This window comes from Pteropus vampyrus, unplaced genomic scaffold (genome assembly GCF_000151845.1).
Source record: "Pteropus vampyrus isolate Shadow unplaced genomic scaffold, Pvam_2.0 Scaffold80, whole genome shotgun sequence".
Taxonomy (NCBI): Eukaryota; Metazoa; Chordata; class Mammalia; order Chiroptera; family Pteropodidae; genus Pteropus; species Pteropus vampyrus.
Window position 1 is genome coordinate 2,999,609 of NW_011888861.1, and position 25,219 is coordinate 3,024,827.

The 25,219-nt window shown below is 37.7% G+C and overlaps 1 protein-coding gene across 4 annotated transcripts in view; it reads right to left on the reverse strand.

The window, feature by feature from the left end:
- The window catches only part of CAP2 (cyclase associated actin cytoskeleton regulatory protein 2), a 126,854-nt gene that overhangs the window by 59,161 nt on the left and 42,474 nt on the right, over positions 1–25,219 (reverse strand). For 3 of the 4 annotated variants that reach the window (XM_011362854.1, XM_011362857.1, XM_011362856.1), the window contains exon 4: positions 17,970–18,047. The exons of the other annotated variant lie outside the window; for it this stretch is intronic. In XM_011362854.1, the coding sequence (XP_011361156.1) occupies positions 17,970–18,047 (78 nt within the window). The remainder of the gene's footprint in view (positions 1–17,969; positions 18,048–25,219) is intronic. 4 annotated transcript variants of the gene reach the window in all.

A 25,219-nucleotide genomic window follows, 5' to 3' on the forward strand; every position in this document is an offset into this window, starting at 1 on the left:
TCAGTACTCTCATTGTGAGTAGAGAAACTGGACAATAGCATTTGAGTCTTGCATTTTGGATTCATTTAGAAAAATCCTCATATTAGAAAAATCATAAAGAATGATTTCAAAGGTAATGAAAAAAGACTATCTTTGGTTAAGAACACTATGTGTCTTGAGAAGCAATGGGATGTGGATCCCAAGATAATGACGCAATTCATTCCTCATCTGTAATAGGGAAAACTTCAGGTGTTTATATAGGCAGCTGCTGAATGTCCTCAAAACCAGATTGTCTATCATGTTTTCCTACTTAAGACAATTCTGTGGTTCAGCTACAGTCAGATTTCCTGGTCAGGCACAAAGGTGTTGTTTGTACTGGACCCAGTTCCACATAAAGCTACCCCGACACTTGACTGACACTCACATCATACGCTTTAGTTACGAGTGTATCCTACTTGATTTTTCCATTTGTAAAACACCCGGGAAACATGTTAAATTGAGATGAAAAGCGAGATGTTTACAAATTAGTAAAGAAATACGATATTTATCCTGTCAGCTGAAATGAACCTGACAGATGTATTTTTGGTTAAAATTAAAATTGTGAGCCCTATCATGTTACCCCCAGTGATGCCGCCAGATGCACAGCGTATGTCTGACAAAGGCATCCAGTAGTCATCTGAGCCTGGCTGCGGGTTCCAACAATTCATTACCAGGGCTTGCCTGAAGAGAGGGGCCCTGCCCAAGTGTCGAATACACAGAAGCAAACTCATAAGAGATATGGGATAGCGATGATCCGTTTCTATTTTTTCCTGCCCACAAACATCCTCGCTGTCAGGGAAGAGGTCTGGAAAGAAAATGGAGTCAAACATCTTTGATTCTGGTGTCTGCCAAAATGGCTCTCATCTCAGACTAGCAGATTAAACATGTCTCCCAGGACATAGCATGGGAAAGGATCAGTTCTTCTTACTAAGGTTGCTGGGACGCCTCTTCCTGCTGGAATTGCACAGCTCCAAATAGAATTGACCTGTATGTGTCCAGAACACATAGAGGAGAGACACAAGAGAGAGCCTAGAGGGCCGTTTTCTAGGGCAAATGCCTCTGTTTTTTTTTCCCCCCCCCCAGGGTCTTCTTGTACATAGTTTATGAGTATGGTTCACTTTTCTTATCATTGAACAAGGAAGTGGTGGTTCCTGACGGGAAAACAAGACTGCTGGCAATACCAGGGAAAGATCTCAAAACTGCCTCTAAGGTTGACCTTCCTAAGGGCTTTGAGATCCCGTGGTGGGAGCTAGGCATGTGACAATGGGTCCTGGGCTCCATGCAGGTTTTAATTTCCAGCCTTTCATACTTTCCCTTTATGAACTGGTATTTGGTTCTTTCACACAGGGGCCTAAGCCCAACCCTATCCCAGTTAACTGTACCCTTTCGTCATTTCTTTTCTGCTCCCTGCAGAGTTCATCTACTGCTGGCTGTGTCTCCCTGGAGTGTGGCCACCTGCACATATTTACCTGTGTTCCATGTGTGCATATGACATATTAGACATGTCACACAGATTCTCATAGAACTGGTCATAAGCTTTAGAAAAGAAACAAAGGAGGGGAAAAAAGGATTAAAGAGTTGCATGTTAGGTACTCTGAAGTCTAGAGAAAGAATTCTGGGGATGGGAACCTCCTCTCCCCATAAAATGATCTGAAATAGGGAAACAATAAGATACAACAAACAGTATGATATGCTTCATAAATAATAAATAAGTCAAACAAATAAAATTCACCAATTAATAGCCTGAGTCTTGTGTAACAGTTTTGCAATTTAAAGAGAAATGAGCAAAGCCCCATGAATTGGGGCTATCTACCTGAATATGGAGTGATATGAAGCTCAGCAAAACTTGCAAATATTATAAAGAAATAAAAACACAAAGAGGAGAATCAGTGCTGCACAGATGGTTAGTGTTACTATGACATGCTAGAACAACTGGCCCACATTTCGGCTGCATTACACAGGTAATAATATTGAAACAGTACCTGACAAACCGAGTGTTAACCATTAAATCATGTCTCTCCGAAATTCATACACTGAAGTCCTAGCCCAAAGTACCTCAGAATGTCTTTATCTGGAAACAGGGGTGATGAGGTTATACTGGAGTAGGGTGGGCCCCTAACCCATTATGATTGGTGTCCTTATGAAAAGGGGAAGTTTGGATACAGAGAAGAACTTGAACAGGGTCACCTTGCTCTTTGAAGGCACATAGGGAGAAGGGTGATGTGTTGACAAGCCAAGGAATACCAAATTGCCAGCAAATCGCTGGGAGAGAGGCTGGGAAAAGATCCTTCCCTGATGTCTTCAGAGGGAGCATGGCCCTGCCAACACCTTGACTTTGAACTTCTTGCCTGCAGGACTATGAGACAATAGGGTTCTGTTGTTTACGCCACTCAGTTTGTGGTTCTTTGTTACGGCAGCTCTAGCAAACTAATTTCCTAGGCAATAGAAAACGAATCTCAAGCTTTGAAGACTAGGAAGACCAGTGGAGTAAGAAAAGGATTGTGCTCAGCACAAAGTTAGGAACAGAAAATTTACTGAATGGGAACAATTCTGGCAGAGACATCATGAGAATCCAGGCAAATCTACTCAGTGGCGAGTGACTTCCATGCCAAAATTTTCTTTCACATGCTTGTCTATCATCACTTTAAAAGATATAAAGACAAAGGCAAAGCTTAAAAGCTATCACAAATCAGGAAAGTTGATATTTAATGATATATGATAATAACGTAATTAGATTTTTCTCCTTAGACTTTGGAGAAGAGGGCTGTGTGGAGAAACTACAAGAAAGCCAAGAAAAAGAACTTGAACAGGGTCACCTTGCTCTTTGAAGGCAGGGGGGAATATTTTAAGACTTAGAGGACTTAAAACAACTAAAAATACCAACTAAAAATACCAACAGTAGGCCACAAAGACTCATAGCCATTTGGTCAACTAAAAATACCAACAGTGGGCCACAAAGACTCATAGCCATTATGACACTGTAGGAGATAATTAAGACTAGAAGAGATTTAAGGGCCTCCTTGAGAAACACATGAATTAGAGTATTAAGCAAGGATTAATTAGTAATCCTCTCATCGGTAATGAAAACAGTTGGTAAATTAGCAAACAAATTCTTAGAACTATCAGGTATTAGCAGAACCTCAAAAGAATCTCAGATAATAACTACAAAGATTCCTTCTGGGTCCAAAAGGGAATAAAAGTTTATTTAGTTAAGAATAGAAATAAATAGAAGCAATTAAAGTGGTTTTTCTGAAATACATTAATGTTAAAATGTTAACAAATTGACCAGTTAAAGTTATCTTTTGGCCTAGCTCAAAAAGAAATGAAAAGTTTAAAATCTAGCACAGAAAACAAAAATGAAAAGAAAAAGCAGTAAATGACTATAACAAATATAAAAATTTACTTGAGTTTAAGACAAATTATGTATCAAAAAATAAATGTGGACAGCCTAAACTTGCTTATTAAAACAATAAAGTAATTGACTGGATTAAAAAACTTTCAACAACCTGTTGTTTAAAAGAAAAATATATTTAACACCAAGTCATTTTGATAGATGGGATGGGGGAGAACAGTCTGAGATTTAACCCACTTAAATACAAGAGCAGAGATACTTTTTGGGCTTTTCCATTTGTTACATGCAATTTCACACACCTGAATCCTGTTTATCTTGCAAACCTGAGTTCCAGGGGCCCCTTCTCTGAGATTCCTCCAACTTCCCCAGCCCCTAGGCAGTGTTTAAATCTGCTATCTAGGGGCCTCCACAAGGTCAGCATTTATTGCAATGTATTAACTACAATGTACCACGTTTAGATTTATCTTTTGCCTGCATTAGACCGTCAGCTCCGGAAAAAGCGGAAAAAGCAGCTCTTGCTGTCTCCAAGCATAGCTAATCAAATTATGGAATACGATAGATCTGCTAAAATAAAAAAAATATATAGATTAGGAAGAGGAGGATTTCAGGCCCATCGATCCTTCACATAAGCAAAGGAACGTAGGCATGAAAGTACACATGTTCAGAGAACTTTGGTTGTCCAATGTGACTGGGAAATTGGGTTTGTTGCAGAGGAGGAATTTTGGGGAGAGGACTCAGATGCTGAAATAAGTTGCAAAGAGCCTCAAATATCATCCTATGGAGTCCACCTATGGGATTGATTGCATAGGCAATGGGAAACAATGGGACAGGATTCCAGATTAGTTTTGTTTGTTCCTTTTTTTTGTCAGTAACAAATACCTACGATGAAAGAATGGGAACAGATTAGGGGAGAGGGAGATTTGGGGCAGAGAGACTAGTATAAGGGTCATACCTATTGTGTTTGTCAGTAAATGGTGGAATTTTTTCTTCTTATGTCTTTATTTCACAGTGTTTTAAAAGGCAAACTTGTAATATCTTTGTATTAAAAAATTTAAAAAGCAGGACATCTCGTTTCTTCTTTTCTCTTTTCTTTCTCTTTCTCTCCTTCCTTCTGTTTTCTTCCTTCCCACCTTTTTAAGTTATCTCTTCCTTTCTTCTTCTTGTCTACCTCCTTCCTTCCCTTCCTTCTTTTTTACTTTCTCACTTCTTCCTCTCTCTCATTCTTTCTTCCTTTCTGCATTAGAGCAATGGGAATGGCGCACAGGTTTCAGATCCCAAACATTGTTGTAGTCCAGGTGTTGTCAGGACTCAGAGACCGGTTAGATGTGAGGGGTGAAAGCAAAGGAGGAGTCAAGAGGAAGAAGGAATTTCCAGTATAAGTGACAGGGTGGTCTGGGGTTCCATCAGTTGAGAGAAAGAACCAGAAGAGAAAAACGGTGTTTGGTTGAGGGGTGTGTGTGGTTCTAGAAAAAGTGAAGTTGAGACTCACATAGGGTGCCCAGACCTGGTTAGAGAGTCAGAGCCTGGAATCTGGAGATGTACAGTAGGCACCATTAGCACAAGGGTGACTGATACTGCCATGGAATTGGATGAAATCAACCAGGGAGCACCTAGGTTCAAGAAAGTCCTCTTCTGATGGTAAAGAATAAAATCTCGAAGGAATATGTATACTTCAGGGGTAGAGGAAGAAAGAGAAGTCAGAGAAAGAAATTAAATGAAATAGACAACTTCGAGTTTAATTTTCAAGGGAGGGAAGAACTTAGAGGAGGGTGATAGTGATAAAGATTTTTCAAGGAGGTTGAATGGAATCAGGACAATTAGGAAGATAGCAGGGCACCAGGCAAGTCTTTTGGTAAAATGATAAGGAGAGAAGATAGATGACAGGAGCCTGACAAGTGACAGGAAAGTGAGGACACAAAATCTGGGAGGACAGAGTGTTCTTAAAAAGTTTGTCAGTGAAGAGAAGAAAAGAGATGTTTTGGGTGCTCAAGGAAGTTTGTTTTGTTTTGTTTTGTTTGCTTTAAAGGAGAGAGAAACCTCATTTGGTCTGTAGACTAAACAGAAGGAGCCAGTAGGGAACGAAAGAAGGGAATGATTGATTAGATAAAAGTTCCACAGAAATTAAAAGGAGGTCACACAAATGTGGATACTTATAATGTTATCAGATTAAAAAAAGAATTCTGACTAAAAGAAATGAGGGGTCACTATAGGATTGTAAAAGTTACAACCTATCTAAAAGAGTAAATATTTACATCCCAAGCAACATAAAAAAAAAAAATCATAAGAAAAGTGGAGAAAATACAAAAAGAAATAAAATCAGTAATTGCATGACAAACTCTATTCAGGACCTGCCTGAACAAAGAATAGAGACAAAACTGAACAAAGAATAGAGACAAAATGGAAAATTGCAATAATTAAGGAAAAGCCAACAAATATATGAAACAACCTAAATGATAGAATTGGAAATATTTTTTAAGATAAAAACAGATCTCTCTTCCAAATTTAAGACATAAGGGAGATAAAGTCACATTTAATAAATATATACCTATAATATTCTTAAATAAAATTAGAAACATAGTATCAACTGAGTTCTATTTAAGCAATATCATACAATTAATGTTTTTCTTATAAATAATATCAATCAAGGAGGCAAGCTATGGCCCAACTCCTGTACCCTTAAATTTTTTTTAGGATCTCACCCCTTGAATCTATCCTTTTACTCCAACTCCTCAGGATTTCTCCCCAAGCTCAGCTGAGGACATTGGATGGTTATCGCTCTTTATGAAGGCTGATTTGTTTGATGGTCTTCTATACTCCTTCTTCTTTATAAATACAAATTATGTTTTATACGTATGGGCTAAAATTTATTGGAGATTAGAATAAAGAATTAAGATATGGATTGTAAGAATTTACGATTATCCAATAATAACTCAAAATAAAATGCCTAATTAAATCATGTCACATACAATTATTAAATACAGTATGTCTATTAAAATTACAAATACGTGGATTAGGTTACAAGAAAATGTGAATATTTAATTGTTGCATGCAAAGAGCAGAAAAGGTACTTTAACACAGAACTGCAGGGAATGTGAAATAATATAAGCCATTAAAGCATAATGTTCATTACATTATTTCCTTTAGAATTTCTTAAATTCACTTTTTTAACAAGACAAAACAATCAAGGACAAAATGGAAAAGTGGTTATGCTTCTTGAAGAGTGAAGAAAATTAGCAGGTCATAGAAAATTTCAGCAAAAGAACTCTTTTAAACAAGATAAATCTACCTCTAGGCCCCACCCGTAGTAAAATGTTCCACTTAGAAGAAACCAAACGAGATTAAAATCACATAAAGCAATTCAGAGCAATGAACAGCTCATTGGTGAAATTTGTAGTGACACTTGCTTGGGAGATCTTATAAGCCAGTTATCTTAACGTTCGCATAAGAAAAATGAAATTTAATTAGCATTTAATGAAAAAAAAAAAAAGGAACAAAAATGTCAAACCAAAGAGAGACTGAGGTGATACATTCATGCTCTGAATTGGAAAATCTTGGCTTTTTTTTCACTCTTATTGAGAGATACAGACAAGTAATCTTTCTGTGCTTTATTCCTTATTTATGTGGGAATAATAATAATATTTGTTCATAATTAATCCACAGGCCAGGAGATAATTATGCTAAGGGCTTTCATAATGGTCTTGTTGAGTGTGAATCTCCTTTAGCTAGAGAATATGTATTCCAGACTCCCTGAGATTTTTACTGTAAAAAGTGATTGGGGTTGACTTTCCGTGTACTACTTGTTCCCACAAACACAAAAACAAGAGTAGGTTCCCAGAGACTCATTTAATAAGCAATCTTGGGAGACGGTCTTAATCAGGTTGAATACCTCGGGTGCAGTTGGTTTAAGATGGTTTATTCATTGTGTCTCTCGTGGAACACCTACTATGAGCATTGGACATAGGGCTGGGCATTCATTGCTCGGAGGTACTGAGTAATCATATCCTGTTATAGTCCCTCCCTGCTACTTACTGGTAGTGATATAAGTGATTACTCACTACCTGGGTAAACAATTAAATTGATTTGGTGCCAGGGATAACATAAGGACGTAAAGAGTCCATTAATACAGGGAAAACAACTAAGTTTAGGGTAACCTGACTCAAATAAAGATTTAAAAAATAAGTCCAAGTAAATTAAAGTGTTCTGATGACATGTGGTAACAGCACAGGCAGCACTGTGTATCACAGGTCCACTCCTTTATTGCTGTCTTCTTACTAACTAGCGCCTACGCTTTACGTTCCCCACTTTGTAGGCTACACACGGTGGACAAAGACACAAAGAAGAAAATAAGAGCAATAAAACTTGACATATTTTTAGCACAGAGAAGTCATATGCTAAAAAGTTCTACGGTGCACAGCTGCATGCTCGGCTCACAACTGCCTCCCTCCCTTCCGAGTGATAAACCACGGGGACATGGTTTTCTTTCTCCTTTCCTCACATTCCTCTTCTCCAAATCTCCTTCCCCTTTAAGTCCTGGAAGATGGAAGAACAAAGAGAAGTCTACTGAGAGGATCAGGGCCAAAAGAACCGTCCCAAACGCATCCTTGAGGAAGATCAAGTCTTTAAATGCTGTGCTTCTTTGGTTGCTATTTTTGAAAAGAATCATTCAGTCTCAAGTACAGTATTAGAGAATTATAGAATGATTCACAGTGTCTCTGTCCAGGCCAGAAAAGACTGTCAAGAGAGAAAAAGAAAAGCCAAGAGTTCTCACTTTCCCACAAAAAGCATTTTTAAAGACATGAATTGGGGAAAGGGGCAAGGTAGATAAGGGTAAAGGGGGTCAAATATATGGTGACAGAAGGAGACTAGTCCTTGGGTGATGAGCACACAGTGCAAAACACATATGATGTATTATAAAACTGTCCATCCACCCAATACTTATATAATGTTATTAATCAATGTTACCCCAATAAATTTAATTTAAAAAGAAATCAGTTATCACGTAATAGTCATGTAAGCTGATATAATTAGAAATAGCTAAGAGAATATAAGAGTATTTTAAATGTCATATGTATGGCGCATCCTATATACCGATTCGAGGTCAGAGGCTTGGTATTTTTGTATAAATCTATCTTATCTTGTCCATCAACTGTGTATTTTACATCAAGGTAAATGAGTATCCTGTCTTATATGTGAAATAAAAAAAAACACAACTCTCTAAACAAAGGATATGGACCATTTAGAACATCTCTATAAAATGACCCTTCGAATTCTAAAAAGTCAAGGAAAACCATTATCAATTAATATTTACTATAGCTTTCGTCAGTTTCAGATAGGTAAGTTATGATATAGACTTTTTATGAGCTGTATATGTAGTTCAAGGTCATTAGGGACTCACAGTTAAAGTAGGCAGTATATTTATAACCATTTTACAGGACCTGGAGCCACATTTTCCCATTTTAAATAATTATAATATTTTAGTTGTATCTTAGTTTTTATGATGTATAGTTTGCCCCGCCTGTGCTGTCAAGTTGGTAAAATATGAAGTTTCAAATTATATTCCTGTTCCTCCAAGAAAATGTAATCCAATTTGTGACTTTCCAAGAGGAATCCTGTACACATACAACTACAGGATATTCAGCCAAAGAAAATGATGGGACTCTTGTTGTTTGAATCATTTAAATCCAATTTGTGTGACATGCTGCCCATTACTCCACACAGAGAATCCATCTGCATGCAGAAGCTATAAAGCCTGGGGTTCTTCCGCACTGCAGTTTCTGTGGTTCTAACTGCGTGATTATCAGCTTCAGAGGGCTGACACTGGACACTCACAACAATTTCACAGCCTCGAGAAAGTACTGTTTTTCACAATTTACATGAAAACTCCTCACAGGGAAGAATCTATCTAATTGGAACATTTTTCAACAGCACTTAAATATCAATCCAGCTGGCTCTCCACAGCCCATGTGAATTTAATCAGCATACTCTTCCCAGAACCTATATAATCATTGAAGGCTTGAGCTACATCTGTCACCCAAATCTGGCTGTGATTATTTCTCATCATTAGCTCCACACATCCAGAAATGAACCATTCTGTGGTAGCCTCGAAGGCACTCGCTTGTTCTTCCTCTAATCTTCCTTTTCCCAAATTCCCACAAGGAATAGTTTTTCAAGGCTAATTCTATGTACCATGACTTCATTTTACCAGTTAATCATACCCTCAATTGACATCTCAATCTCTACCAAATATTGTTCCAAATATTGAGTTGTCATTGTTGTTTGGTAAAAGATAATAGTATCGCTAAACAAAAATGTAATTTCACTCTGTGCTCTTCCATTCACCCAGCTTTTATTCCTCAAACCAAAAGTGATCAGGAGCTCAAGCCTCTCTTCTTATCAAACTTGACAACCAATAAAATATAGTTAAGATCACAATACTTCATAAAAGCAAAGATCTCTGAAGTTCTTAGAATCTTGTTGAGGGGGTGGAAAATATGCACAAAAATAACAGTGGAATGTTTCTAACATAACACATAAACAAGTTATTTTTGTTTCGACAGAAACTACTATATAGGTGCGAAGCTATAAAGAGACTATCAGAAGGTGTAGTTAATATATCACTGAATAGAAGAGAGTGGGTAGAAAAGTCTGAATGGTTGTAGAAGGTAACAGTTGAGAAAAGTGCAAGGCATAGGAATACATAAATCGTGACAAACAACATCACCCAGACCCTATTTCTCCAAAGTATGTTCTCATAGAAATGAGATAATAGATGCAGGAGTGCCAAACGCTATGAATGCTATATAGTAGGCATCCAGTAAATGTTTGCTTAAAAAGGAGCCCCGAGAGATAAATTAATGAAGTCAAGGAAATTAAAGAGGGCTGGAGTATGTAAGGCGAACAGGGCCTAACAAAGAACTGAAGAAACTATTTACAGGGTCTAACAAAGAACTGAAGAAACTATTTATCTAATAAGCGATTCCAGATATGGAAACACTAGTCTTCACAGCAGCTAATCCACTAAAACCTGACAAGAACATTTCTTTTCTGTTTAGTTAATGAAAAGAAGTAATCATCAGAGAAGTACAGTCTCTAGGTGTTTGCCACTAGAAACTAAATATTAAGCTGGAACTGGAGGGAGCAATGTAGAGAATAGAGGAAGAACAGCTTGAGAACAGAGGGAAAAAAGGTTGTATGTTTTCTTCTCTCGATTAGTTTGGGAAATATATCTTCTTTAAAATAAAGTGCCATCAGTTAGATGCTTTCGTTTAAGTTAGGAGAGGATCTAGAAGATAGAAAATTGTGAATTTAGATCTTTATTATTCTGGCAATGTTGACTTGTTCATGTACAAAATTTATGTTTTAAAATCTCTGGAAGGCACAGTGCATTTCAATTAGTTAGAATATACAGTACTTTTCTTTTCCTAAAAACAATTATGTAAAATTTATTTGGATTATTTGTAATTCTAGTTCTTAAGGAAATGTCTGCATTTCCAATTAAGAGCTAAATATACAAATTAAAAGGACCGCACAGTGAAGCTTAAGTCTAGCCCTCACTTGTTGGAGCACATAAACACTAATATCAAATGATGGTTCTGTCATCCAGCCCCCAGCACATACAAATATAGAACATGACCATAAAAAGTAATGGACCATGCCCTCTGCTAAGTAATTTATGACAGCGGATCCAGACTGGAATGCAGCTGGAATTACCTTCTCCCCGTCTGCTATTTTCACATATACAGCTTCGTACAGATGATAGAAGCTCCATCCTGCAAAGAGGACCCAAATTAAGGCTGCTGAACTGATGAACAAGTAGCAAATCTGAATCAAAGGCCAAAATATATTTGTTTTTTAAAAAGAATTGTTAAATTAACTTTTGATTCGGGCTGAATTTTTTAAATATCAGATTAATGGCGGCTAGCATAGAAACATTTAGCTTCACAGTAGAGAATGACAGTTGATAATTATTTTATTAAAAATGCAAAGTGATCCCAACATTTGACTAAATGAAGAATGAAACACTCGCTAGCCATATACATAGCTCTAGCCTTTAAGAAGAATTTGCCATCAAGGCAGTCTGGAATTGTAGCAAACTTCGTATGAAATAGTTGATAAAACAAAGGATATTATCCTTCTTTATTAACCTTTACCCCTCAGATAATCCCCAAATCCCCTGTGTGTGATAACTACCTCGCTTCCTTTGAGCAGCCATTCATTATCCAATTCATGTCTTACACAAAGAGAGATGAGCTAATGTGCCTTATCAGATTAAAAAAAAAGTCACCATGAGTGATGTCCAACAGGACAGGATCTTAGCAAATCCTTTCTGCCTCCATAGTCCTGGGTTTCTAAATACCTATAAAGCTACTAACCATGGTCACAGTTCACAGGCTCATTCACAGCTTTATGTTGCTAAAGCAAACAGTCTGGGCAGAAGAATGACAGAATTACCCTCCTTTCTGATTACTCTCCTCTCTGCATCCTGATAAACTAATGATTAGCTTTCCTGTTGGGATTCAGCACTGCCTGGGTAGCTTCAGGCTGTCAACTCAAGCAGACCCTGATGACATCACACAAACCTCTCCCTCTTCTTCCTTCCCTGGTGCTTTATTTTTTGTGAACCAGCATCTATATCCAGCCTTCACATGCTAGCCATAGTGTAATTACCGAAGTAATTTTCTTGCCATGGAAAGGCTCATAAGAAAAGCAAAGGTTTTCCAACGACCACAAATCATCTTTCCCAAAGTTGGAAACTTAGGGTTAATATTTTTCTCTGTGCACCAGTTAATTCCAGTATGATGCAGAGGATGAAAACTTTTTATGTTTTATTTTTCTTGCAGTTCTTCTTTTCTGTTTCCAACGTATAGAATTATATATTTAAAATATATTAAAAATACTTGCTCAGCACATATAATTAATACCAGTCACTCAACAGAATATTTTCTTGATGTCTTTGTATTAAGAAAACAACCTTATAGTGATATTTTAAAGCACACATTTCATTTTACATTAGGGCCAACATTACTTTCTTGCATTATGTTATCTGTCATATGCCCCCTAACGATAGAATTTAGCAGCGCTAATCATGGTCAAATCTTTCAAGAAGATTCAGTAACTCTGACTGAGCAATGTAGTGACATTTTCTGGGCACAGATGTAAGAAACACTTAGGATTTTGGCTTCGTTCATTCGTTTGCTTTTCTTTACAATTTCCAGACCTGCCACTGGCACCTAGTAATTTACCCACAGCATGCTCTGAGATCAAAGTCATGTGTCTATTCTGTTTGGCATTTTAAAATATTAGACAATAATATGACACCTTACAGTTATGGCAAAACAATACAGAGGCACAAAAGATGAACTCACTCTAATTAAGAGAAACTTTCAGATACTTGTATACATGTATCTCTATATTTTTCTCTATATACCCAAGTGTAATTAAAACAAATTCAGCTGTTAGACTTGAAAGTTTTCTTGTCTTCCTCTGGGTGGCTACTGGGAGATTAGCCTGGAAAAACCCACAGGAATGTTTAGAAAGACAGTTTATTTCCACTGAAAAGGACCTCATTTTTGCCAAACCAAGTTACCCACTCTTGCAGATTGGCTACGTGTTCACCAAATCTATGACTTCTTCATTCCAGGCATACAGGTTGATCGGCCTCCTTTGCTGCTAGGAATGACCATGGATGTGACACATGCTACTTCCAGGCCTGGCCCATAAAACCTTCTCAGGAATGATCCTGCATTCTCTTTCCCAATTCAATAGCTGAAGACCTAGGGGAGATAGGGGATGCCAGATGGAAGAAGCCTGGGTCTCTGAATGACCATACAGAAGACCCTCAGCCCAAAACACAGAGCAGGCCTTATGCAAGCAAGAAAAAAAATGTCTCCTCTGTTAGGCCTTTGAGAACTGGGGACTGTTTCCTAATGCAGATGGGCTTCTCTAATATTAAAATCTTCTTCATCGCCTGATGTTTGTTGCTTTTTCTCATTCAGTACTCACAATAACTCTATGGAGTAGGAACTATTATCCCCATTTCAAAGATAAGGAAACATGGGCTTACCACAAGTCACTCTAAAAAGGAGCAGATTCTCAAATTTAGGAGGCAGAGATAAATTTGTTTTCTTTTGCATTTGGAATAGCAGAGCTAAGGAGTAGAGGAAGATCTAGGATTCAAATCCAGATAGGCCCAAGTGCAAAGTTTCTACTCTTGACAACCCTCACAAATTGATGTGTTTTATAAAAATCTTAAACATATTGACACCCACTAGTAATTTGGATCTCTCAGTGTGCCAAGCTGAAGTCCTAAGGTTGCTGCCATGGGGCTTTGTTGCTTAGTTTAAGAGTAACAAATTATTAACAAATGAGATCACTGCATTAGAAAATCCTTATGAAGTGCGTGCTTTGAACATAGCGCTGTCCTGGGCGTGCATATTCATCCGGAGAAGAAGGAATGGCCAGAAGGAGTCTCTCATTTTCCTTCTCTTTCTAATTTTTCAGAGTATATAAAAATGAAAGGACCGAAAGTCAGTTTTAGATTCCTGCTCTATGCACAAGAAGGCACTATTTCCTTTTAAAATACAAGTCCAAACAAAGACAAATAGAAGAAACTCACCTCTCCTTCTGGAGGAATAAAAATCCTCAGACTCTTAGTCTTTTCAACAGAATAAAATCCAAAGGGCAGTCAACGACCACAAATCATCTTTCCCAAAGTTGGAAACTTAGGGTTAATATTTTTCTCTGTGCACCAGTTAATTCCATAAACACACATCCATACACGCGCACGCACACACACAGGCACACACGTGCATGCAGACCATTTCATTGTCCGGTCTTAGCAGCATAAGAAATGTTGGAGAGAATATGGACAGTGCGCATGGGAGGGAGGGAGAATGCCTGATCTACTTATGGCATGACAGGGGCAGTTCTCCACCATCTCAGTGCTGCCCATCTGCCTGCAAATTAACCGAGGCTGGAGGAGGTGGAGCCTCCATGGGTGATTGCCTGGAGACCTCTGGTGATGGCATTCCTTATGGTGGTGGCCATCCAGGGCACTGGTCTACTGGAGGTTATGTTTTTAGCTCAGGCCAGACTTTTGGGTTCACTCATGGTGAAGGTGATTAAAGATTATGTTTCACATCTTTCTCAAGTGATGTGAGATGTCTCAATGCTAAAAAAAACCACTTCTTTCACCTCTCTCTATTCAATTAAACACTTTCTACAGTTTTATTTTGACATATAAATCCTATAAATGACTGTGCAGTATGGCTCTTATTATGTATAGTGTCTATGAAAAGGACTTTAAATGGTGAGTAAAGTAAGGGGCCCAGGTCTAGATCCCATGGCCTGGTCATTAATATGTGACTGAATTTCATTTTTTTGTGCTCATAAATTAGAAATAACATATTTTTTCCTATATCCACCTGTCAAAAATGAATAGCTGAGTGTGCCAGGGTCTCTTGAAAATTTCTGCACTTACAGAATGGGGGCTTCTTGGCCATTTTTCATATGAGAATCCTTCCACTAACTTAAAAGTAATGTGCACGTCTTCATTTTCCAAACTGGTACACCAACTTTCTGCAGGATGTGAGAAAGTGTCACGCTACAAAGAGCCTCTTTGGTCAAATAAGTTTGGGAAAGCGTGAGTTTAGTCAGGTTTAACATGTTTCTTTCCTGAACAGAGTATGGGATTTTCCAAAACATGTTTCATCTGGGGCAGTTTTTTGAGTTTATTAATATTATTGTAGTACTAATATTACATTGGAAGCAGCTGTATCGTTGCTCTTGCATTGCCATTTTATTTTCTCTCTGATGCTTTTCCTGATACCTTTACAAGATCCCTACTTTCCTGAATTTCGGTAGCACTAATGGTCTACCTTGCTTAACTGGCAGTTTGCTCATAATTGATAAATACAAAAAACTTTTACTTTTTGATGATCACCCTCTACTAAATGCAGTCTCTTTGAAGGCTGGCACTCTGGCTTAAAGCAACAGTGTAGAGTATTGGTGCAGTGGTGAAGCAGGTTGGCTGGGATTTTTGGGGCAATTCATTAGAGTTACCCTGGGGTAACTCATCAGCTGAGTAAACCAGTTATCCTTTCTTTGAACCTCTCTTGGCTCATCTTTAGATTGAGAGTGCTGCAAGAGATGATTTCTAAGGGTTCTTCCCACCTAATATTTAATATATGCCTGTCTCCAAGCCCTGCCCCATCTCAGAGGATTTCAGGTGGTGATACACAAATTCTTACTGCTCAAAGTGCAGCGACAGATTAGCAGCAGCAGCAGCAGCAGCAGCATCACCTGGGAGCTTGTTAGAACTACGGACTGTTGGGCCCCACAACAGACCTACTGATCCAGACCCTGCAGTTCAACAAGATCTCCAGGTAATTCAAATGAAGATTAGAGTTTGAGAAGTGGTGGTCTCTAGAGGCAGCTGGAAATGAAAATAGGAAGCACCTGAAATAAATCTGAGCCAGAAGTAAACTGTGAGAGCCATCCATACACTACAGGTTCTCAAAGTGTGGTCCCTGGACCAGCATGTTGCATTACCGTCATGTGAGAACCTTTTAGAAATGCAGATTCTTGGGCCTCAATCAGGACCTACTGAGTTGGACACTAAGTGGGGCCCAGCAATCTGTGTCTTAACCCTGTAGGTGACTCCCATACACACTAAAGTTTGGGAACCATTGCCATATGTTAATGAGAATTGAAATTACAGGAGTTAATATTCTCCTGAAAGAAGGAAGCAAGGATGATATGGACAATTACAACATTGTTCCTACAAGAAACTGTGACCTGCTTTATGATAATCTTCTTTACGATCTATCTTCTAGAATGTACATGGGGAAAATCAAGGCCTGGCCATGGACTGTTCTCACCACTGTGGTGGTGACCTCTCATATCTGCTTTTCTATTGAGTGGAAGTACTAGGACAGTCTTCTGGGTAAAGATGGAGGAGACAAAAAGGGAGATGGGCATCAAAAAACTGCTTTGCATTTTGCCTATCCGATTCTGCTGGGGTTTATTACGCTCAGAGCACTTAATAAGTGCTACAAGGAACATTGCCAGTGCATGCCCTTCCTGGGTATGAGTCCCCTGGAACAGATCCATTCTTCTCTCTTTTATCAAGAATGCAGTAGGATAAGAAGGTGGAATTACAGATATTACATCCAAGAATCTGCACAGCCACATGCTAAGTCACACATTATCCCTGACCATGGCTCATTTTGGGTTGGGATGCCATGGTCCCAATGCATTCGTTTGTTCACTCATTCACTTCTTTACCCAATATTTAATAAGCGACTTTTATGTGAAAGGCCTACAAGGCCAACAGAGAGGACTTTTGTTTTATGCTTAAAGAAGGGATTGTGTAGGGCACCAGACAAGAAAAGTCATGGTTATTCCCTCTACCTGAGACTCTAAATGATGCACTGAAGTCATCTCTCCTCTAACTTTAATCACAGAAAAGCCAGGCTAAGGCTGTCTCTAGAATGCATCACATCACGATATAGTTTCATTGTTCTCTTTTGCAAAAGTGGGGGTGGGGGGGGTGCGGAAATCAGGGATTGAGAAAGCCAAGGAGGCAGTGGAACGCAGAATATTTCCATCCCTACAAAGCTGCTTGGTTAGGCTGTGTGCTAATGTCTCATTTTCTTAGATAAAATTTCCATCCAGGTGGGGGTTGGCAGCTCTGGTGGCAAGTTAGGATCACCTGATAAGTCCCCAAACTCTCAAGGCCAAGACCACTCCTCAGACCAATTAAACCAGAACCTCTTGGAGTGAGATCTAGGCATTGGTATTTAAAAATACTTCTCTGAGTAATTCTACTGCACAGGCAGGGCTGAGAACCACTGTTTCAGGAGGGCTTGGGTCTCAGGTCTTGGCCCTTTATGGAACCGAGCTTCATCCCCTGAAAGCCAAAGTCTTAGTTTCCCAGGATTCTCGGCTCAACTTTTTCAATTTCAGGAGTTTACTTTAGAATTCAAGGCGAACTATTAAATTTAGGCTATTGTGTTATAATGAATACTAAATCATCTTATATTTATATGGTTGTTACCAAAATTCATATGCAGAATACTTAGTCAAAAGAACAATTCTTATTTTTTTTTCTTATTTAACAAGGTATGCTGGTAATAGATCAACTTTTTAATGAATAATTTCACTCATTACACACTAGTTTAGCCTGTCTATGCTATTTAGGAAATAGAAGATCATCAAATTCAAACATAGAATATGTGGATGATGACAGATGTGAACACTTTTCAATAACAAAGCAGCACCAAGTATGAACTAAAAATTAGTAGTAAACACTTCCTTGATTATAAGATTGTGAGACCAGTAAAAAGAATAGGATACAGATGACATAAATAAATTGACCTTTTAAACTGGTGATGTTAATTGTTACAGTGTGAATTTGGCCATGATAAGATTATGTAGACAGAAGAAATGTTCTAATCCATTCTCTGCATTAGAGACAGAATCTACACGTTACACATCTCATTTTTGGGATGTCTCTCACAATTACTGGTTCTGGCTCCTTGTTTTTTTTCTTACAATGCCCATTCTCTGGGCAGCCCTACTTCTCAAGATACACTCTTACCTCTTGGGGTTGTTGGTACTGAGAGGCCATCAGAAGGAAAGCCCGCTGGGCCTGGAAAGCGCTATGCACCATTTCTGCCTGGGAACAAAGAAGAAGAGGGAAGTTTAAATGTTTGAGCTCCTAAACAGAGTTACCATATGATTCAGCAAGAAAAATGAAAACTTGTTCACACACTTGTAAATAAATGCTCATAGCAGCATTATTCCTAATTGCCAATGTGGAAACAACCAGAGTGTCCACCAACTGATGGACAAATAAACAGAATGTGATATACCCAAACAATGGAATATTATTTGGCATTAAAAGAAATGAAGTGCTGATGCATGTTACAACATGAGTGGACCTTAAAAACATTATGCTGAGTGAATGAAGCCAGTCACAAAAGATCACATTTGTGTGATTCCATTTGTATGAAATGGCCAGAATAAGCAAATCTATACAGACGGAATGTAGTTTGGTAGTTGCCAGGGACTGGTGGGAGGAAGGGATGGGGAGTGACTGTTAGTGAGTATGGAGTTTCTTTTGGGGGTAATGAAAATGTTCTGGAACTAGACGGTGGTAATGGTTTCACAACTTGGTGAATATACTAAAAACCACTGAATTGTACACTTTAAAAGAGTGAATGTTATAACATGTGAATTATATCTCCATAAAGCTGTTCAAAAAATTTGAGCCCCAAAGTAGAATTGTTTTCAAAAAGTGTCTTTCCTGTCCTCTTTCATAGTGTGCCCAAAGCTGTTCTATCCCTTCTGGTGGAAAGAAAATTGTCCCTTAAGCCAGCCTCATAAAGATCTGCTCACTGAGAGCTAGTAGCTTCTACAACTGTTTTCAGTAAGATGGACCTGGAAGAGATTGCAGTGCTCTCTGGACTGAATTCCCCCGAAAGGAGTTGTGTGTGTGTGTGTGTGGCTGGCGGGGGGGGGGGGGGGAGCGGTGAGAGGTGGGGAATGTCGTCAAACACACGGTATCATGTTCTCTTATCCTCATCCTCTACCCACTTTTATTCATTAATTCTTTAATTTTTTAAATTTAAACAATTACAGAAGAGTATCAAGAAGAAAATAATTCCAAATATTCACATCATCCACAATGAATCATTTCTGGCATTTTTTTTTTCTAGTTTAAAAAAAAATTTGCACAGTTGTTTTCATAACACAAAGGATAATCATTTAAAATACGTTTTTTAAATGCCAAACGTTGCAAAAATTAAAGTTTTTAAAAATGTCTCACAACCTAGAAATAATCATTTTTTTAATATCAGATGAACATCGTTGCAGCCTCCTTTTAAGATATATATGCAGAGACTTTTATAAAATGAGACCATACCCTCAGTGTATTTTTAAAAATAAAAAGTATACATTTTAATTATGATTGCATAGTAGAGCTCGAAGAGAAAGAATTAATAAACTTCAAATAAAAGTTTCTGCACTATAATAATTATGCCTTGAATGATCATTCTAAGGTTAAAAAAAGATTACGAAATATTAAGAGGTTGAAATAATTGTGTGTTGGCATTTTAAAGTATCTGATACAATTTTAGACAATATTGACTGGGAATCAATTGGGAAAGATAAAAACTTCAGTACTTTCTCTCTTCTTTCTATCTCTATCTTCCATGATTTTTAGTTAATATTTTTATTTTGCCCAATTGATAGCATTCGTATTCTATCTTTAATATTAATTCTCATAGTTGTTTAGAGATTAGTTCTACATTTAAATATACATAGTGATTCTCACCAGTCATTTTTCTATAACGGCTCTCCTTCCGAGTTATTTTGATATGTTTTTATTGGCTGGACTCGAATTATCAAGTATTTTCTTCAAAAAAGTCTCGGTGTTGCTTTAGTTTTTCAGGTTTAAGCAGGTCTCCCTGTAACCTCTATGTTTTAACCACACCTTGGCTGGATATAACATCCTTGGGTCTCTCTGCATTTTCAGATAGCATGGCACTAAATGTGGCAATGGAGAAATCTGAAGCCAGCTTGGTTTTTTTTTCCCTTGTAAGAAATTGGCTTTTGCTCCCTTGTAGGAAATTGTTTTGATATCTGAAGAATTACATCTTTCTCCTTGAAGTTTAAGAGCTTAACTGAGATATGTTTAGGTTTTGCTCATTCTATATTTCTTGGAATAGATTTGGTCCTTTATTCATTTATGGAAAATTTTTTTATATTGTTTAGTATTTCTTCTGTTTCTTTTGTTAGAATCTCTATTCAGAGTCTCCAATTATTATCTTTAGATTGTATATTTTAATGTCTTCATATCTTTTAGATTCTTTCTCTGCCTTTAATTTCCTTGTCTGTCATCTGTATTTACTGTGATTATATAAATATTTTTCTCTATTGCTAGTAAACAGATTTTCAACAGGGTCTCATGTACATTAACATTTCTGTTTATATATAATTCCTACATAAATGTTGTTTTTATTCTTGATTTGTTAGACTTTCAATTTTTCTTTTCATTTCATTCTTACTTGCTTTAAACTTTTAAAAAGATACGTATATATTCTTAGTAAGTTCTAAGAATATGTTATATTCTTATTAAGCCATTGTGAGAAATCTCTTTCTGTTCCTTAAGTTTTATTTTCTTTGATGGCTAGTCTGTCTTTCCTTTCTCAAGCTATGTTCCTTTCTGACACAGTATTGGAAGCTGCCACGTGGGTGATTCCTTGAGCCTTTTGCCACCATATTGAGATTAGTTAATTTTCTCTTTCAAGCAATAGTTTGAGGGCTAATTGCCTTGTGCTCTATCTACTCTTATAGGGCACAGGAAAAAGGAGAGCTCAGCTGTCCAGTCTTTGTTTGAGAATTTGGGTGCTCATTCTTCTGGGGCTATGTTTAATGTCCTAAACCAGGATTCACTCAGTCTACTTGGAACATAGGCCATCCCGATGGAGATCAGATTTTAGATCATTTATCCAATTCTGAGCCCACACGTGAACCTTTACATCTGCATAGGGAAGCAGCCTCATGGCTGCCTTTTCCTGTTTCACATTTCCTCTCCTGATTTCATTTCTTTTTAAGGTATGTCTTAAAGGGGTGGAAAATAGGGGCAGAGTTAGAACTAAAAGCTGTTCAGCCAGCAGTTACTGAAATATATTAGTTTAGGTTATGGCTTTTTTTGGTTACTTTTATTGATTTTTTTTGATACCCTCTCCCCCCATTTTGACGAAGGGAAAAATTCTGATTTAGTTTTATTTGGTCCTAAATTTATACTCTTAAACTTATTGATTTCACTCTTAATCTCCAACTTGTTAGCTTTGCATTGTGTTTGGGGGGCAGTTTCTATCTCTCTGTCATCTTGGATAACTACTCACTTCTCTGATAGGTAGGTAAGAATCAGCTTAATACAATTCCAAAAACAGATAGCTAGAAAAGCTGCAATAAAATTAGGTTAACTTGATACCAGTGTCAATATCAGACAATATTTCTGGGCTGCAAGAATAAATGTGTTAAGTAATTGGGAAATGACTAGTTTTTGTCATTCTACTTCATTATCACATTTTGATATCTGACAAATTTTCTAAAATATTTACTGAAATGAATTCCCTAATATTGCTTCTAACTTTTCTCATTATTTCTTGTCCGATGATTTTTTTTTCTACTGCAAAAAGAATACTAGAAGTCCAACCAAGATTAGTAAACCATTTACTTAAAATCACAAATTCAATCATCACTGGTATAACTGATTAAGTCTCATGAATGTTTAAATGAGGGTATATTTTCCATTCTGCAGTATGCTAACTCCTCTTTGTCTCAGTAGCCTGATTGCTGGGATTATACTGGTGGGAGGAATATTTCAAATTTTCCTGTCCAAGAGGCCATTATGACCCTATAGACATGATATTCTGAACTGCATGAATGTTTATCCATGTATCAGAACATGTATTTTCAGTGGTTCAGAAGTACTTTTGTCAACCACATTTCCAAAAAGAAGACTATGGAATACAACCGTCCACAGCTTGGATATAAATAAAACAACTGCACTTCTCCCAGCAACAATAATACAGAGGTATTGTCCTCATCTCTGTAAAGCTTTGCAGAGTCGACTGAATTATAGTTGCTGTGGGAACATTAATTTGGTATTGCCTGTCTTCTGAAGTTAAAATTGCTGCTCAGAGGTAACGGTAACAATATTTTTGTAGTTATCCCAGGATGAACACTATCATTAACCTTTTTTACTTTCCCTGGAAACAACATTTAGCCTGTTGCTAATAGAGCAACTTTCTGGTGGGTCTGATTAGCAAAGATGGTCAATTTTATTAATTAGTTTCTTCCTCCAAATGGCCTTTCATTCAATAATAGGGATAGAGGTTAGAGAGAGAATGGCTGACTACTTAGACATCTACAACTCTCCTTTTCGCTTTGCTTATGTAGACAAATCTTTCTGAGGATTCAGTTGTGCGCCTCTTACAGCTCCCTGGAACTCTGGGCATAATTAGCAGACTCTAAACCACACTCATTTTTAACCTCATCAGTCCACATTTCAAAGGATTTTCATGCCATCTTTGAAATATTCTGACCTACCTGCTTCTTACTTCTGGAAAGGTCCATGAGTCCCTTCAAACAGCATCCTATTTAGGAGCAAATTTACGGAACCTGCTGAGTTCTGATAACTTGAAAGGGAGAATTTGGCTCACTCGGGCAGTTCAAAACATTGTGAAAGAAAAGCCAAACGTAGGGATTTTCAGTAACGACAAATAATTGAGGGTTTCTGCTGAGTTTGTCCATCACACATGTGCAGGGCTCAGAGAGCCTCAGTGACCTTTGTGGATATACATGCACATCTATTTGCCTGTGAACACGTGTGTGCAGAGAGGAAAGGGATAGTTCTGGTGAGAGTCAAGGCCGTGCATTTGGTTGAATTCTATCAATTATCACTTAGACAATTGGAGTTCTTGAATGGATAGGTCAGTGGGCCACTCTGCTCTGTGGTCCTAAGGAAGAGAGTAGAATGAATTTCGGTAATCAGTTTAAAGCAAGTCTCAGGACAAAGAGACACCAGCTAAATATGACTTATTTCCATCTAATCCCCTCAGGAGAGAGCTGGCTGGCTCCCTGAAGAAGACCAATTGATTGTGCTCATCAAAAGCTTTGCATTGTTTCACTGGGAAAGCTAAGGGCTGCAAAGTACCATGTGGATGACAAAATGAACAGGTACAACTGCGAGAAAGGGCCCCAGGCAAGACTCAAAGGAATGCCAGGGGCCTGTGCCAAAGGCATTTCCAGATCTTCTGAAACTGCATCAGCCCATTTCTTGAGAACCAGACAGTGAAAGAAAGGGGTTCCTCCTCTGACTAAGGTCAAAGGAATGGGCATCTGCTCATCAGGTGCAATTTGTGGGCCCTGGGTAAGTCACTGTCAATGCCACTCCCACATTCCTCCCCAATTAGTCTCCCAATGTACTACATTTCATAATTAGAGATATTATAATTTTAGATCTTATTCCGTATGGCCCTCTAATCTACCCTAGAGGAGAAGTCCCTTGAGTTTCAGCCAATGAAGAGATAAAGAGGGACCTGATAGATGAAAGCAAGACAGGAAAATGGGCCCACAAAAAGAGGTGACAGGATGCCAAAGACAAATTTTTCCCACTTCACGATTTTGCTTAAAATAAGATTGAAGATTCCTAATTTTGTAGACATAAACATAAGCACTGACCCTATAAAATCATATTATGAAGGCACCTGGGTTGACATATTAAGAGCCATGAAGAAGGCTTACACCAGCGGTTTTCGACGTTGAGTGTACCTTATAGCAGTGGTCCCCAACCTTTTTGGCACCAGGAACTGGTGCTCCTGTGAGAATCTAATGCCTGAAGATCTGAAGTGGAGCTGAAGCAGTGATGCTAGCGCTAGGGAGTGGCTGCAAGCACAGATGAAACTTCGTTAGCTCACAGGCCACTTGTCTCCTGCTGTGTAGCCTGGTCCCTAACAGGCCACAGACCAGTACTGGTCCGCAGCCCGGGGGTTGGGGATCCCTGCCTTATAGCCACTTGGAGGATTTGTTAAAACAGACTGTTGAATCCCACACCCAGGGTTTCAGATTCTGTAGGTGGGCTCACTAATTTACATTTTTAACAAATTTTCTAACAAATACTGGTTGCTAAAATTGCTTATTAGTTCAGGAGGGGTTTTTTTTGTTTGTTTGTTTTTTGATTCTTTTGGATTTTCTACACAGATGATAATTACATCATCTGCAGTGAAAGACAATTTTGTTTTCCTTCCCAGTCTGTAGACTTTTTAATTCCTTTTCTTGCCCAATGGCGTTAGCAAAGACTTCCAGTACAATGTTGAAAACAAGTGGTTAGAAGAACATCCTTGCCATGTGTCTGATCTTAGAGAGAAAGCTTCAAGGTTCTCATCACTAAATCTGATGTTAGCTGTAGGTTTTTTATAATCTTTATCAAGCTGAGAAAGTTCTCCACTACTCCTAGGTTACTGATTTTTTTTTTTTTTTGTCATAAATGGGGGTCGGATTTTGTCAAATGCTTTTCTGTATCTATTAATGTAATCATATGATTTTTAAAAATTTTGCTGATATGACATATACAACATTAATTAATTTTCGAATGTTGAGCTGGCCTTGCATACCTGGATAAATCCCAGTTAGTTGTATATAATTCTCTTTATACATTTTGAATTCGATTTGCTAATATTTGGTTGAGGATTTTTTTGCAATATATCGCATGTTCATGAGATATGTTGGGCTGTAGTTTTTTTTTTTTTTTACAATGTCTTTGTCTTTTTTTGATATTAGGATAACGTTGGCCTATAGAATGACTTAAGCAATATAACCTCTGCTTCTATCTTCTGAAAGAGATTGTAGAGAATTGGTATAATTTCTTCCTTAAATGTTTGGTCAGTGAACCCATCTGGGCTTGGTGCTTTCTATTTTTGGAAGGTTATTTATTATTGAATCAATTTCTTTAATATAGGCCTATTTAGGTTGTCTATTTCTTCTTGTGTAAGTTTTGGCAGATATGCCTTTCAAGAAATCAGTTCATTTCATCTAGGTTCATTTGTGGGCATAGAGTTGTTAACTGTATTCCTTTATTATCCTTTTAGTTTCCATGGGATCTATAGTGATGTCCTCTCTTTTATTTCTGATGTTAGTAATTTGTACCCTTTCTCTTTTTTCTTTATTTAGCCTAGCTAGAAGCTTATCAATTTTATTGATCATTTCAAAGAACCAGCTTTTGGTTTCTTTGGTTTTCTCTATTGATTTCCTGTTTTCATTTTTATTGAAAATTTT